The 14992-nt window shown below is 27.0% G+C and overlaps 2 protein-coding genes across 2 annotated transcripts in view; one reads left to right on the top strand and one right to left on the bottom strand.

The window, feature by feature from the left end:
* The window catches only part of LOC127284343 (uncharacterized), a 105152-nt gene that overhangs the window by 26562 nt on the left and 63598 nt on the right, over positions 1–14992 (bottom strand). The window contains exon 3 of the mRNA XM_051309738.1: positions 8167–8274. Within this exon, the coding sequence (XP_051165695.1) occupies positions 8167–8274 (108 nt within the window). The remainder of the gene's footprint in view (positions 1–8166; positions 8275–14992) is intronic.
* Positions 220–3370, top strand: LOC127284368 (uncharacterized). The gene is made up of 2 exons (XM_051309765.1): positions 220–301; positions 380–3370. The coding sequence occupies exons 1-2, from the start codon at positions 299–301 to the stop codon at positions 3119–3121; spliced, it is 2745 nt and encodes a 914-aa protein (XP_051165722.1). The 5' UTR covers positions 220–298; the 3' UTR covers positions 3122–3370.

Here is a 14992-nt window from a genome sequence, read left to right as displayed (position 1 = left end):
TACATATGTGTCATAACAAGATGAAAATTCTTTGAAAAAATTAGAAGTGTTATGTAATTTTTAAATTTCGAAAGCGTAGAAATAATCCTACCTAAAATTTGTATTCTATATCTTACTTTGAAAGTCAAATTTTTAAGAGGTTTGGTGTCATTCTGCTTAAAGAATGACTTATTGTTTAAGTTAAAAAATTTGTTTAACCATTAAAAAATATTTGCAGATAAATATGGTCGTTTTAACCAATATCAAATTAAGCAAATTCTAATTGTTTAATTGGAAACAAAAAAGAAAAAGCAGAAATATGGTAACACTCTATTAATAGTAATTACTATTTTTTCTCAATATTCCCAAGTGCATTTAAATATATTCCTATTACTTTTAGATCTCAAATAACGAAAATGAAAGCACATCGTCCCTATCATCGCAATTTCAAGGTGAAAATGATGTCATGACTGAATCTTCTATAGTTGTACCATCAACTTCTACAAGTAATTCCTCACTGTTAACTTTTAATCAAAATGTAATTGATTATGATGTTCCTGAGCAACAAATTAGCCCCTTTCGTCGTTTTTCTACTTGTCAACCATATTCATCGACACCTGAATCATCTGTATTAACGTTTAATAACGAAGATAATGATATTGATAATATTAGTGACAATAACCATACTGACGATAACGGTAGTATCAATAACGATAATAGCGATATTAATGACGATAATGATAACAGCAATAACGGTAGCGACCATAATGATAATGATATTGATAATAGTAGCGAAAATAACCACACTGGCGATAACAGTAGTAGCGATAACGATAGAAGAAATAACGATAATAGCGATATTAGTGACGATTGGGATAACAACAATAACGATATCGACGATAATGTTAGTAGCGATAATGACAGATTTGCTAATAATAAAAACGATTGGCTCAATAACCCTATTTATGATAACGCAAATATTTGTGGAGGTGATGCTTTAAATCAGATTTTAAAAATATATGTTTCAAACCGATTAACGAAAACAGCTTTAGGGGATATGTTAAGTTTAATAAATAATTTATTACCTGAAGACCACTCACTTCCAAAAACAAAATATAAATTAACAAAATTAATTGATAAAGTTTTACCTCCTGTGCAGGCGAATTTTACAACTAAACACAGGATTTGTGCAGACTGCCTTAACTATGTAGGAGAATGGTCAGATTCTGTAAATGTGCAAGTTTGTTTGCGATGTAATAGTAGAAAGTTGGACAGTTTTTTTCTAGAATTTGATATTGAAACAGAATTACGTATTGCTTTTGAAGTGAGGGATCTTCATTGTTTAATTGATTCCTTTAAAACCGATTGTTTAGGAAGAAATCCAGAATTGGTGACCGATTTGATATCTGCTTCTGAATATCGTCGTTTAAAAACAATTGCCATTCCTGGAGAATATGATCTTTTCATGATTTGGTTTACTGATGGTGTACAAATGTCCAAAAGTGGACGCAGTCAGATGTGGCCTGTATACGCTCAAATTGTAAACATACCGCCACATTTTCGAAGGAGTTTCCAATTTGTGTGTGGTATTTTTTACCGTAACGAAGGCATAAAAAAACCAGACATGAACTCATATCTCCAACCTTTTTCTTTGTCTCTAAATAATTTATTTGTAAATGGATTTGAATGGTTAAATCAAAAGTTGCAGCGTAAAATCAGAAGTAAAGTACTTGCGCCTATTGCGATTTTGGATGCTCCTGCTCGAGCATCTGTGCAAAACATAAATTATTACAATGGAGAGTACAGTTGTGCAAGTTGCGAGGCAAAAGGAGAAAGTTGTCCAACTGGAGCTGGTTGGAATTGGATTTATCCAATAGTTTCAGAAGAACCTCCTTTAAGATCCTCTGAAAGAATGGAGATTCAAACCGCAATAGTTGAAAAATACGAGAACTTGAAACACTTTAGAGGCGTTAAAGGTAGATCGGTTGTCACAAATATTCCTTACTTCAATAGGTCAAAGGGATTTCCCCATGATTATATGCACTCAGTGCTTCTTGGTGAAATGTTAGCACTTTTGACTTGCTGGTGTAATTCCAATAACCATGCAGAAGATTTCTATTTGACCAAAGAGAATAGAGATGAAATTAGTGAAATTTTAGTTAAAATATCACCGCCGGACGACGTGACACGAAATCCCAGATCGCTGTTAAAGCTGAAAGATTGGAAGGCTTCCGAATTCAGAGCATTCCTTGTGTATTTCGGACCGATAGTTTTAAAAAATCGTTTTAAGAAATCGGAATATTTTGATCACTTTTTACTGCTTGTTAAAGCAATCCAACTTTTATCAAAAGAGAAAATTCTTCCGGCAGAAATCGATCTCGCGGACAGTTTATTACACATTTTCATTATTGACGTGGAACGATTGTACGGTCTTAATAAATGCACTTACAATTTACACCAATTGAAACATCTTGCACAAAATGTTCGAGAATATGGACCGCTCTGGGTTTGGTCGGCTTTCTTGTCTGAAGATCAAAATGGCGAATTGGTCAAAATGACACACGGTTCTAATAAGATAGATGTTGAATTATCAAATACAATAAAAATAATCCAAGCCCAACGTTGTATTAATTATCTTGTGCAACCTGAAAGACCATTAAATGTTTATGAATGTTGCACACATGGACCATCTATACCACATACTATTACAGATAGCGAACTTCTGGCTATTAGTCATGCGACAGGTCTTACCAACGAGCAGTTATTGGAAGCTCCTACTCCGATATTTTCTAGGTGCAAAATAAATAACGAAATTTACACTTCAAAATTATATTCTCGTCAAAAAAAACGTAAAAACTATTACGTACAATATAAAATTAATGAATCAATTTCTTTTGGTACTGTTAAATATTATATTACAGTTCAAAAAGTTTCATACGCAGTATTAAGCAAACTTATTGTTACCGACGATAGCAAACACGAAATTAAAAACAGAGAAATTGGATTCAATCTGAATGAAACTTTAAAACATGTTCGAGAGTCTTACGTTATAGAAATTGTCACTTTAGACAAAATTGTATCAAAATGTTTGAAGGTAGAAAATTATATATGTATCTTAATAAATAATATGGAAAGAAAATAATGTTTTCCTCAGAGAACAATTTTAAAGTAAAAATTAACAATCGAAATAGCGCAATTTTTAATAAACTAAATAATTGTAACGAAATCGAAAATTTTCATTGATTTTGTATGAACGAAAAATCGATAATCGGAGACCAAAAGTGAACGGATAATTAAACCTAAATCGATAACCGAAAAAGCGTGATTGTTAAGAAACCAAATAATTATAACAAAATTAAATTTTTTTAATGTTTTTGTGTAAGACTAATTAAGACTATTAATTATGATTATATTAAAAAGTTGGATTTAAAGTATATGTATGTTATTTATGTTATTATTCATGTAGTATTTATAAGAATATTCCTTTGTATAATTTGTGTAATATTTATATTAAAAATTTTACGCTTCTTAATTAGAGAGTTTTAATTTAGAAATGTTCATGTAATATCTGAGAAATCTGTGAAGTTCTTGAAAGAATTTTGTTTTCTTGAACTTTCTATGTTTATTTTAAAAAATTAAGTTGTTTTTGATTTCCAAAGTTATTCTGAAAAAAAATTGACATACAAGAATTGGTTTATCATTTTTATTATTTGAGATGAACTACCTTGAAGAAATTGACCTGGATACCCGTCGGTAATTGGTGACCTCTTGATATTTTATTTTTGACTTGTTTAAACTTTTTAATATGGTTTAGAAATTGATTTTTCAAGTTTTTTATTCAAAAATAGTAAAAAGAACAATCTCCGGAAATTCCGCGGAATGACTCCGCGGAATGACTCCGCGGAGTTTCCGTGGAATCATTCTGCGAAGTTTCCGCGGAATCTTTCCACGTGGGAAGACTTTCAAAAAGTTTAGATATTGCACTTAAGATTGTAATCGGCCTATAGTTGGACACATTAGTTTTACTGTCACTTTTGTGAATAGGTACTACAATACCGCGTTTCCAATTATAAGGAAATATGCCATCTGATAACGATTTATTAAATAATAAGAATAAAGGATTAACAAAAGATGAGCAACATGACTTCAGGATAGTTGCAGGAATGTCATCTGGTCCAGCTCCTTTAGAAGTATCTAGACCTTTCAATTTACGTAAAATATCTGTTTTATTTAAAAAAATATCATTTAGAAAAAAATTGTCCAATGAAGGAGTGCTCGAAATATTTGAATTCGGCGCTAAATTGGTATAAACTGATTTAAAATGAATCGCAAAAAGGTCAGCAATGTCTTTGTAATTATTACCATAATTAGTACCGAGATGCATCTCTTTTGGAAATTTATTATCTTTTTTCAGAGAATTAACGTAGCCCCAAAATTGTTTTGGATTAGCTTTCAAGTTTGATTCAACATGTTTAATATAACTATTATAACAATTTTTAGAAAGCTTCTTACACTGCGAACGTAAATAAGAAAAATAATTATAGTCCCTGATATTATGTGATTTTTTATATTGTAAATGAGCTGCTTTCTTTAAAAACGTAATTCTTTTCAATTCGAAATTAAACCATGTTGGGTAGGTTGATTGTCTAATTACTCTAATAGGTACAAAAAAATCAAAACTAGTATAAACATGAGTATAAAAAATATCAACCGCTTCATCAACATTACAATTTTTAAAACAAATCTCCCATTTCACAGCATCTAAAAATCCACAAATTCCCGCAATATTTGCATTCCTAAAATCGTACACGTATTGCACATCAGAAATAGAATTAGAATTACATAGAGAAATGTGCGTATCAATTTCCAATAACAAAGGAGGGTGATATTTATCAATCGGGAGAAACGCTTCATCAGCCAAGTTCAACGTAAAATTAAATGTATTAATGAAAACAAGATCTAAAAGAGAACCAGTAACATTTAAAAAATTATTAACTTGATGTAGATTAAGAAAGTTCATAGTGTCAGATACTATGTTCGTTATTGAATTGTGTAAACGTAGATTCTTGGAGATTTCAAGATTCACACTACATGATAAACTACTATTATAATGTATGTATAATATATATAAAATGAAAAAATAATTAAAGTTTATAAAAACGGTAAATGTAAAAATAAATAAATTGATAAAATATGTAAAAATAATCAGTATAAAATAATAATTGAATTGTATAAAATATATAAAGTAAAAAAATAATTAAATTAAGGTGTATAAAAACGGTAAATGTAAAAATAAATAAATTAAAAAAATATTCAGAATATATAATAATAATAATTAAATTGTATAAAATATATAAAATGAAAAAATAATTAAAGTTTATAAAAACGGTAAATGTAAAAATAAATAAATTGATAAAATATGTAAAAATAATCAGAGTATAAAATAATAATTGAATTGTATAAAATATATAAAGTAAAAAAATAATTAAATTAAGGTGTATAAAAACGGTAAGTGTAAAAAAAATAAATTGAAAAATATGTAAAAATAATAAGAGTATAAAATAATAATAATTAAATTGTATAAAATTTATAAAGTAAAAAAATAATTAAAGTGTATAAAAACGGTAAATGTAAAAATAAATAAATTGAAAAAATATTCAGAATATAAAATAATAATTAAATTGTATAAAATATATAAAGTGAAAAAATAATTAAAGTGTATAAAAACGGTAAATGTAAAAATAAATTAATTGAAAAAATATATAAAATGAAAAAATAATTAAAGTGTATAAAAACGATAAATGTAAAAATAAATAAATTGAAAAAATATTCATAATATATAATAATAATAATTAAATTGTATAAAATATGTAAAGTGAAAAAATAATTAAATTAAGGTGTATAAAAACGGTAAGTGTAAAAAAAAATAAATTGGAAAAATATGTAAAAATAATCAGAGTATAAAATAATAATTAAATTGTATAAAATTTATAAAGTGAAAAAAAATAATTAAGGTGTATAAAAACGGTAAATGTAAAAATAAATAAATTGATAAAATATGTAAAAATAATCAGAGTATAAAATAATAATTGAATTGTATAAAATATATAAAGTAAAAAAATAATTAAATTAAGGTGTATAAAAACGGTAAATGTAAAAATAAATAAATTGAAAAAATATTCATAATATATAATAATAATAATTAAATTGTATAATATATATAAAATGAAAAAATAATTAAAGTTTATAAAAACGGTAAATGTAAAAATAAATAAATTGAAAAAATATTCATAATATATAATAATAATAATTAAATTGTATAAAATATATAAAGTGAAAAAATAATTAAATTAAGGTGTATAAAAACGGTAAGTGTAAAAATAAATAAATTGAAAAAATATGTAAAAATAATCAGAGTATAAAATAATAATTAAATTGTATAAAATTTATAAAGTGAAAAAAAATAATTAAGGTGTATAAAAACGGTAAATGTAAAAATAAATAAATTGATAAAATATTCAGAATATATAATAATAATAATTAAATTGTATAAAATATATAAAGTGAAAAAATAATTAAATTAAGGTGTATAAAAACGGTAAATGTAAAAATAAATAAATTGATAAAATATGTAAAAATAATCAGAGTATAAAATAATAATTAAATTGTATAAAATTTATAAAGTGAAAAAAAATAATTAAGGTGTATAAAAACGGTAAATGTAAAAATAAATAAATTGATAAAATATTCAGAATATATAATAATAATAATTAAATTGTATAAAATATATAAAGTAAAAAAATAATTAAATTAAGGTGTATAAAAACGGTAAATGTAAAAATAAATAAATTAAGGGGTTATGCCACTCTAGAGACCGAAAAAATAGGTGTTTTATGTGAATTTTTTTTAGAAAAACCATAAAGTCAATTAAAAATATAATATAAAAAGTTTATTATACATCTTTTTAGGTGTAAAAAAATAATTTCTTATAAATATTTCTTGAAGAATGGTGGCGCTGTAGCGGTCGTCCTTCGACTCCTCTATGGTTCAAGGGGTACGTGGCCGAACTAACTGCTACTGTAAATTTTGGAATATCTTGAGTATCTAAATTTTTTTTTATTATATATTACAATAGCTAAAGTAACACGTAGGATTTTTTCGATATATTGATTCATGATCAAATGGCGCACTTCTAAAGTTAAACTTTCTAATTTCGACTAAAAAACCATCAGTTAATAGTTAATAACAAATGAACTATATAGAATAAAAAAAAAATCCTACGTGATACCTTAAAAAATGTATTTTTAAAGATGTGTGTCAAATTTGAACCTAATCGGTTGGAAATTGTACGAGTTGTTGGTTCGGCCAACTCGAAAAATGTAGTTTGGAGATAAACGCGTTTAAAGTTTTAAGTTGTAAAAAACTTAAATAATTTCACAATACCTTTAATCTGCAATGCCTGCAATTGTGTAGAATAGACTATAGTCTAGCAAGTAACTAGCGCCTTTGAAAACATCTGCCGTATACCTGCTGTAGATCCTTCAAAAATCACCCCCCGTAGAACTGACAAAAGGAGCTCGCCGCGTACCGTGCAGCCTTGCAAGGAACTTCGAAAATAAATTATTTAGAGATTTTTCCGAGCCATAATCCTGCAATATGTTATTTCTGAGACCCTAAGGAACTATTTAAAGCAAAAAAAAAAAAGCGATTTTTTGACAATCCTAGAGTGGCATAACCCCTTAAAAAAATATTCAGAATATATAATAATAATAATTAAATTGTATAAAATATATAAAGTGAAAAAATAATTAAATTAAGGTGTATAAAAACGGTAAATGTAAAAATAAATAAATTGATAAAATATGTAAAAATAATCAGAGTATAAAATAATAATTAAATTGTATGAAATATATAAAGTGATAAAAATAATTAAATTAAGGTGTATAAAAACGGTAAGTGTAAAAAAAAATAAATTGAAAAAATATGTAAAAATAATCAGAGTATAAAATAATAATTAAATTGTATAAAATTTATAAAGTGAAAAAATAATTAAAGTGTATAAAAACGGTAAATGTAAAAATAAATAAATTGATAAAATATTCAGATTATTTTTTCCAGACTATTTTTTTGAAACTCAAGATTCTCTCGCATTGATTTTCAAAATTAGAAGAATTAATTTTTATTTACCTCAATGTTTGTTTTGTTCATCACCGGCTGGATCGCCCTTGGGGTATAAACTTGAGGTTGCTGATATGTACCTCTATACGGTAATCGCTGATTATATCCAGGAAACATCTGTAAATATATCATTAAAATTATTAGTTTTTAGTCGTTAAAAATATGTAAAAAAAAAAGTAAAACAAAGTATAATTTAAATTATTTTAAACTAACAAATTGGTTAACACCCATATGCCGACAGAAGCAGCAAAAACCGCAATACCCATTCTAAAACAGAAGATACAGTTAAAATATTACTTGTGTAATAATTTAAATATTTAATGTTTTGTAAAATAAAATATTTATTTTTACAAAATAAAATTAAAAAAAAAAAAATATATATAGGTATATTTTGTGAAATAAAATATTAAAACTTTTAAATATATGTGTTTAATTTCCATTTTTTCATTTGTACAGTAGATCCGATTAAATGAAAGGTTTCACTTCAACTAATGCTTTCTTTCTAATGAAGCGGGTTCGTTTCATATTAGCATTGCTGACAACTGTGTAACAAGAAATCAAAACTTCCACAATCGGTAATTTGAGCGGAAAATTTGAAATACCTAAATTACTTTAAATTGTTTAAAAAAATTGTAAATTTAGCGCGAAAAAAAATTGCACCATCTTGCGGTGGCAGCTGCAACTAACTTGGTCGGTAATTTGAGCGGGAATTTAAAAAACCCCCACTTGAAATTGTTTGAAAAAAGAATTTCCATATTGCAGGCAATTTTGAATTCGGCGTGAAAATAAAATAGCGCCATCTTGCGGTGGCAGCTGCAACTAACTTGGTCGGTAATTTTAACGGGAAATTTAAAAACCCCCACTTTAAATTAATAGAAAAAATAATTTTAAATTTAGCGTAAAATTAAATAGCGCCACCTTGCGGTGGCAGCTGGAACTAAACTCGGTCGGTAATTTGAGTGGGAATTTAAAAAACCCCCACTTGAAATTGTTTGAAAAAAGAATTTCCATATTGCAGGCAATTTTAAATTTAGCGTAAAAATAAAATTGCACCATCTTGCAATGGCAGCTGCAACTAACTTGGTCGGTAATTTGAGCGGGAACTTAAAAACCCCCACTTTAAATTAATAGAAAAAATAATTTTAAATTTAGCGTAAAAATAAAATAGCGCCACCTTGCGGTGCCAGCTGGAACTAAACTCGGTCGGTAATGTAGAACACCAAGCCACTTGAACACAAAAGTTTAAAAATTTAAATTTCCCGCCAAGGGTGGTTAAATTGGTTGGTAATCGAAAGTGGCGCCATCTAGTGGTGGCAGCCGGAACTAAACTCGGTCGGTAAAGTAGAACACCAAGCCACTTTAAAAATTCAAATTTCCCGCCAAGGGGGTTTGAATTGGTGGCGAAAGATCGAAAGTGGCGCCATCTAACGGTGGCAGCCGGAACTAATTCGGTCGGTAAAGTAGAACACCAAGCCACTTTAAATTAAACTTTTAAAAATTCAAATTTCCCGCCAAGGGGGGTTGAATTGGCCGGTAAAATGCCAAGCCACTTTTAAAAATTCAAATTTCCCGCCAAGGGGGGTTGAATTGGCCGGTGGCGCCATCTAGCGGTGGCAGCCGGAACTAACTCGATCGGTAAAGTAGATTTCTACATTACCTACTCGGTCGGTAAGTGAGCCAGAACCCCCCTTGTTACACTACTCCACTACAATCAAGATGTTACTTCATACAATCTGGATTGTAAGTGATAGAGTCTAGATTGCTGTCCGTATATGTAAGATCAAATGTGGTACCTGGTTCTATCTAGATAGTACCCCGAACCACCTATTTCTCTCCGTGCATTAATTTTCTATGGCATCTACGAATGTGAAGTAATTTTTTTCCACAAATCTTATAGGGGTTTTTAAACTACTTTACATAATATGTAATTTTCTATAAAAATTTATATTATATTATATATTTTATTATATTTTAATAATTACACTGCGACAAAATTTTAAAAAAGTTTTGTTTAAGTGACTTTCTTGATTGTTTTCCTTAAAACTACATAAAATATGAAAAAAAATCCCTATTATACCTTCAAAGTACTAAGCGTTTTTGTTTAATGTAAAGTTTTGTGATTTTTGCAGTTTTCGGCCCTGGCGGATTGGGTAAACCGATATGTAACCGAATTGGGTTACGATTCGGTTACGATTCGGTTACGTTTCGGTTACTTGTGAAAAATTGTCGTTAATCGACGAAATATGTTGTAAATAACTATTATGAATGGTTAATAGACATTTAGAGGTCTTATTTATACAATAATAACAATAAATTAAGATATAATTACTCAATAATAAGTGTTTTAAGTGTACAATGCATACAGTTGTTGAGTTACCATATATGTATATTACCATCAGCGGGAGCTGTGATACGCGCTTTAAACAGTAGATGGCGTTGAAAATTACTTTGTGAATGAATTTCTAAAATTAAACTTTAGAGTGTCAAATGTGTAAGTGAATATAAGTTTTAAAAAAATAGATCGATTAATTAAAACAACTTTTTTAATTTCTACAAATATAAAAAAAAAATTTTTCTCAATAAAAATTTTTTTTTCTCAATGACATGAGAAAAATTAATTGTGACACAAAGAAATCTATTTTTCCCTAAAAAAATTTTTTTCTTAATAATAATTTTTTTTCACAATGAAATGAAAAGATTAATTTTTACACAAACAAATTTTTTTCTTAATAAAAAATTTTATTTTCTCAATGAAATGAGAAAAAGTAATTGACACAAAAGAAACTTTTTTCCTCAATAAAATAAGAAATATTAATTTTGAAAAAAAAATTTTTTTCTGAATAAAAAAATTTCTTTTCTCAATGAAAGGAGAAAGATTAATTTTGACAGAAAAATAAATTTTGTTTTAATAAATTGTTTTAATAAATCGATCTATTTTTTTAAAACTTATATTCACTTACACATTTGACACTCAAGGGCTTAATTTTAGAAATTCATTCACAAAGTCATCCTTAACGCCATCTAGGGTTTAACAAGCGCGTATCACAGCTGCCGCTGATGGTAATATACATATATATTTGGTAATTCAACAACTGTATGCACTGTACACTTAAAACACTTGTTATTAATTAATTATATCTTAATTTATTCTTATTATTGCATAAATAAGCACTCTAAATGTCTATTAACCATTTCTAATAGTTATTTACTAATTAATTAATCGGTTTCAGCTTTTAGTTTACGAATAATAAAATTAATTAATTGAAACATCATTTTTGATTTGAATTTACACAAATAAAAGAAAAATTCACTTACAAAAGACACTTTAGCTTAAGGCCAGGTCCAAGTGGTGTCAGCTGTTCCATTGAAACTTCAAAGGAACAGCTGACTCGACTTGGACCTGGCCTTAAAAGTGCATATTTTTTAAGATTTTTTTCGTTTTTTCAGATGTATCCACACGCATTAAGTTCCATATATAGTCTCCCATCATGGAAGTGTCCCATGATCCCTACCCGTGCAGAAATTTCCTTACTTAGTTCTACTTTAAGTAAGGCTCTCTCATGGCCCTTGCCAGTTTTTCCACAAGTCTAGAATTTCCCAGATTAAACGATAGTTACTTGGTTATGCCATGTTTGCAATATAGCCTAGAAAACTACATATCAAGGCAGTAGAAAGGCCCTTGCCAGTTTGTCCACAAGTATGGCATTCCTTAGAGCAACTCAGTCTTGCCATGGTTTTATGACATAACCTCAAAATAAAAAGTAATTTTAACACCAAATAAAACTATAATAAAATTAAACTGCCATGCAAAATATTTTATCGAGTAATAATTATTTAATAATAATATTTATGAATTTTAAATTATTTAAATAACAATTAATCGAGGGGGAATTTACTCTGGTAGTCAAGTGTACACTTGCCTGGTAATAGGTACTTGGTAATACCTGTAATATCTGTAATATTTTGAAATGTCTTGTAATAATAAGTATTATTGTGTAATATCATGTAATTCTGTGTAATACTTGTAATATTGTGGTATTATGGTGTAATACCTTAAAAAATTTAAAGAAAATCAAAGCAAAAAATGTTAATAGCAGTAAAACATTTGAAATAATAGTTGTTTACGTTTTAAAAAAGAGAAATTTATTATTTTCTTTTATAAGTAGGGTAAATGCACTAATTGCGGAGCGATTCGAGTCAAAACACCTTTGAAATAGAAAATTCGACATTTCTATTGTATAAACTCAATTTAAGACTTATTAAACTCATAGGTTATGTTATTTAGATGTTAAAAAAATGTTTAACTTTATAAAAATCGATTATTTAAACAAATATAAGAAATTAAAAATAATACCGTAATTTTCTATTGCGGCGCGTTTATATATCGATTTCGGAGACCCAAATTACGTGTATTTTGAAAATACTTTACCCGCCGAAATCAGAGCCATTGGAAACATTAAACAAGGAGGGGGTCTTCTATGTTTATTTCATAAACATTTTGCTTCCTCATTGTGTGAAGCAAAAAATTTGCTTCCTCGTGGAGGAAGCTATATAAATTTCTCCGATCCAATTGATTGTTTTAAAAAATTTCGAGTTGAAAACTTTTTCAAATTAATTAAATTTTTTGAAAAATTAAGAAAATTTTAATTCATTTTGGATGTAACATATACTTTATATATACGAATCGATTCGTTTCAATGCAAGGAATACAATTATTTTATGTATTAACTTGAATTTAAAAAAACACAAAATTTTTTAGTTAAAATATAAATTTTTGATTTTTATTAATTCTTAAGATTTAAATCAAATCTATACTTTATATACATATATCAACCAATTCGTTTCAATGCAGAGAATAAAATTATTTTATATACATATAAACATGAATTTAAGAAAACATATCATTTTTTAGCTAAAATGTGAATTTTTGATTTTTTAACTTACATTAATTCTATTAATTTCAATCAAATCGAAAATTTATATATACCAATCGATTCGCCTTGACGTAAGGAAGACGATTATATTATATATTACTTTAAATTTTTCTAATTAAAATTTTTTTTAAATTAAAAAAAAATGTTTGAAAAAGACTATTTTTAGGGGTATTTTTAAAAATCCTCTCGTCATTTTTTAGAGATAAATGTGATAAATAAGCCAACTAAATTTTACCCAAATCCATTAAAACCAGTTAAAGATATCGTGTTCACAAAAATGATCCACACACACATACATACATCCGGACAATTGATCAGGATCTCATATAACATGTTTCTATATAGAGGAAAATTTGTTTTCACCATTTCCATTTCGAAAGTCACGCATGCGCACTATCATTTCTGTCTCTGTTGCAAGAAATCCATCCGAAAAGCGCATGGATTTCAAGCAAATTTCGCATTGAGTGGAGGAGAGTATTGACGACATGGACTTGAAGCAAATATAGTACATGTTCCAAACTTTTCTTGCATAGAAATCTACGACCCTATAAACTCATGAATTTTGTCTAAAAAAAGCACGTCACAAGTGATGTGAATAATGAGTGACACAACACATGTGAATATGGTATGATTTTTCTCTCCGTGTAAAAATTTTATAAACGAAAGGACTACAAAGCTTCCTCCACGAGGAAGCAAAATGTTTCAATTACGGCAAGGGAAAAAATTTGATCATAAATAATTTAATTAATAATTGTTTAAATATGCATCTTCATTAGTAATTGTATCAAAAAAAAATTAAAATAATTTTTTTTAATCATTTTGCAACAGTTATATTAAATATAATAGTAATAATAGTCATTTTTTATGAACGCGCCGTAATTGATGCTCTCGTTGTAATTGATGCACTTACCCTAATATTTAAAAATATTTAAATATTTATTTCTCTATTTCTTATTTTAAAGTTTTGCTCTTAAATAATAATTTTATTGAAAGTTCTACGTATGAGAAAGTGCTATTTGACGTGTAATATTTTTTGTAATAAAGGGTAATACTCAGTAATACATGTGTAATAATTTGTAATACAGTAATATTTTGGTAGTAGTATGTAATACTTGTAAAAAGAGTAATACTAAGGTAATAATGGTAATATGTGTAGTTGTAGTCAAGTGTACTCAATTTTTACTAGTAAATTCCCCCTCGCAATTAATTTAATTAATTAAAATAATTTATTTATTAAAATGATTAATTTATTAAAATTATTAATTTTTTTAAAAATTAATGAAAAATTAATTAAGTTAATTTTTAAAAAATATTTAACAATTTTAATCTAAGAATTTTATCAACAACTCGAAAAAAATAAGTGATTTTTTCTTTTCAAAATCTAAAATTTATTTGTCTTTTTTTACTATATTATCTATATTTTAGATAATAAGAAAAATTATGTTCCTAAGTTTTAATAAAATAAAAAATGAAAATATTGACTTATGTTAAATAAATTATTTAACATTAAAAATAAATTATTATTTATATATAATTATTGTTTCATTATTGTTCTGCTGCTCAAGTCTTCATTTTCCTCAGTCGCAACTTATCACAGTAAACTTGGTTGTCTCTTTTTCTATTGCAACGTTTTGATGCACATAAGTTATATCAAAAAGAGATCGTTTTGTGTATCATTTTTAGAAATGATACACGAAACGGTCTCATTTTTTTATGCAAAAAATTTAATCAATTTATATCAATCATGGCCGAATTGAATCGACTCAAAATTAAACGAATTTTTTTCAAATATTTTGGTAATAGTACAATTGCGGAGACCATTTCACTATTTAATTTGAAAATGAAAATAACAGAAAATCAAAGACAATGTGCAATTCGATAATTAAAAAGTGACAGCTTAT

Source organism: Leptopilina boulardi, unplaced genomic scaffold (genome assembly GCF_019393585.1).
Source record: "Leptopilina boulardi isolate dan_hultmark-lab unplaced genomic scaffold, ZJU_Lbou_2.1 LbouV2_324, whole genome shotgun sequence".
Classification (NCBI taxonomy): domain Eukaryota; kingdom Metazoa; phylum Arthropoda; class Insecta; order Hymenoptera; family Figitidae; genus Leptopilina; species Leptopilina boulardi.
Note: the sequence above shows the minus strand (reverse complement) of the source record. Positions and strands in the feature narration are given on the sequence as shown.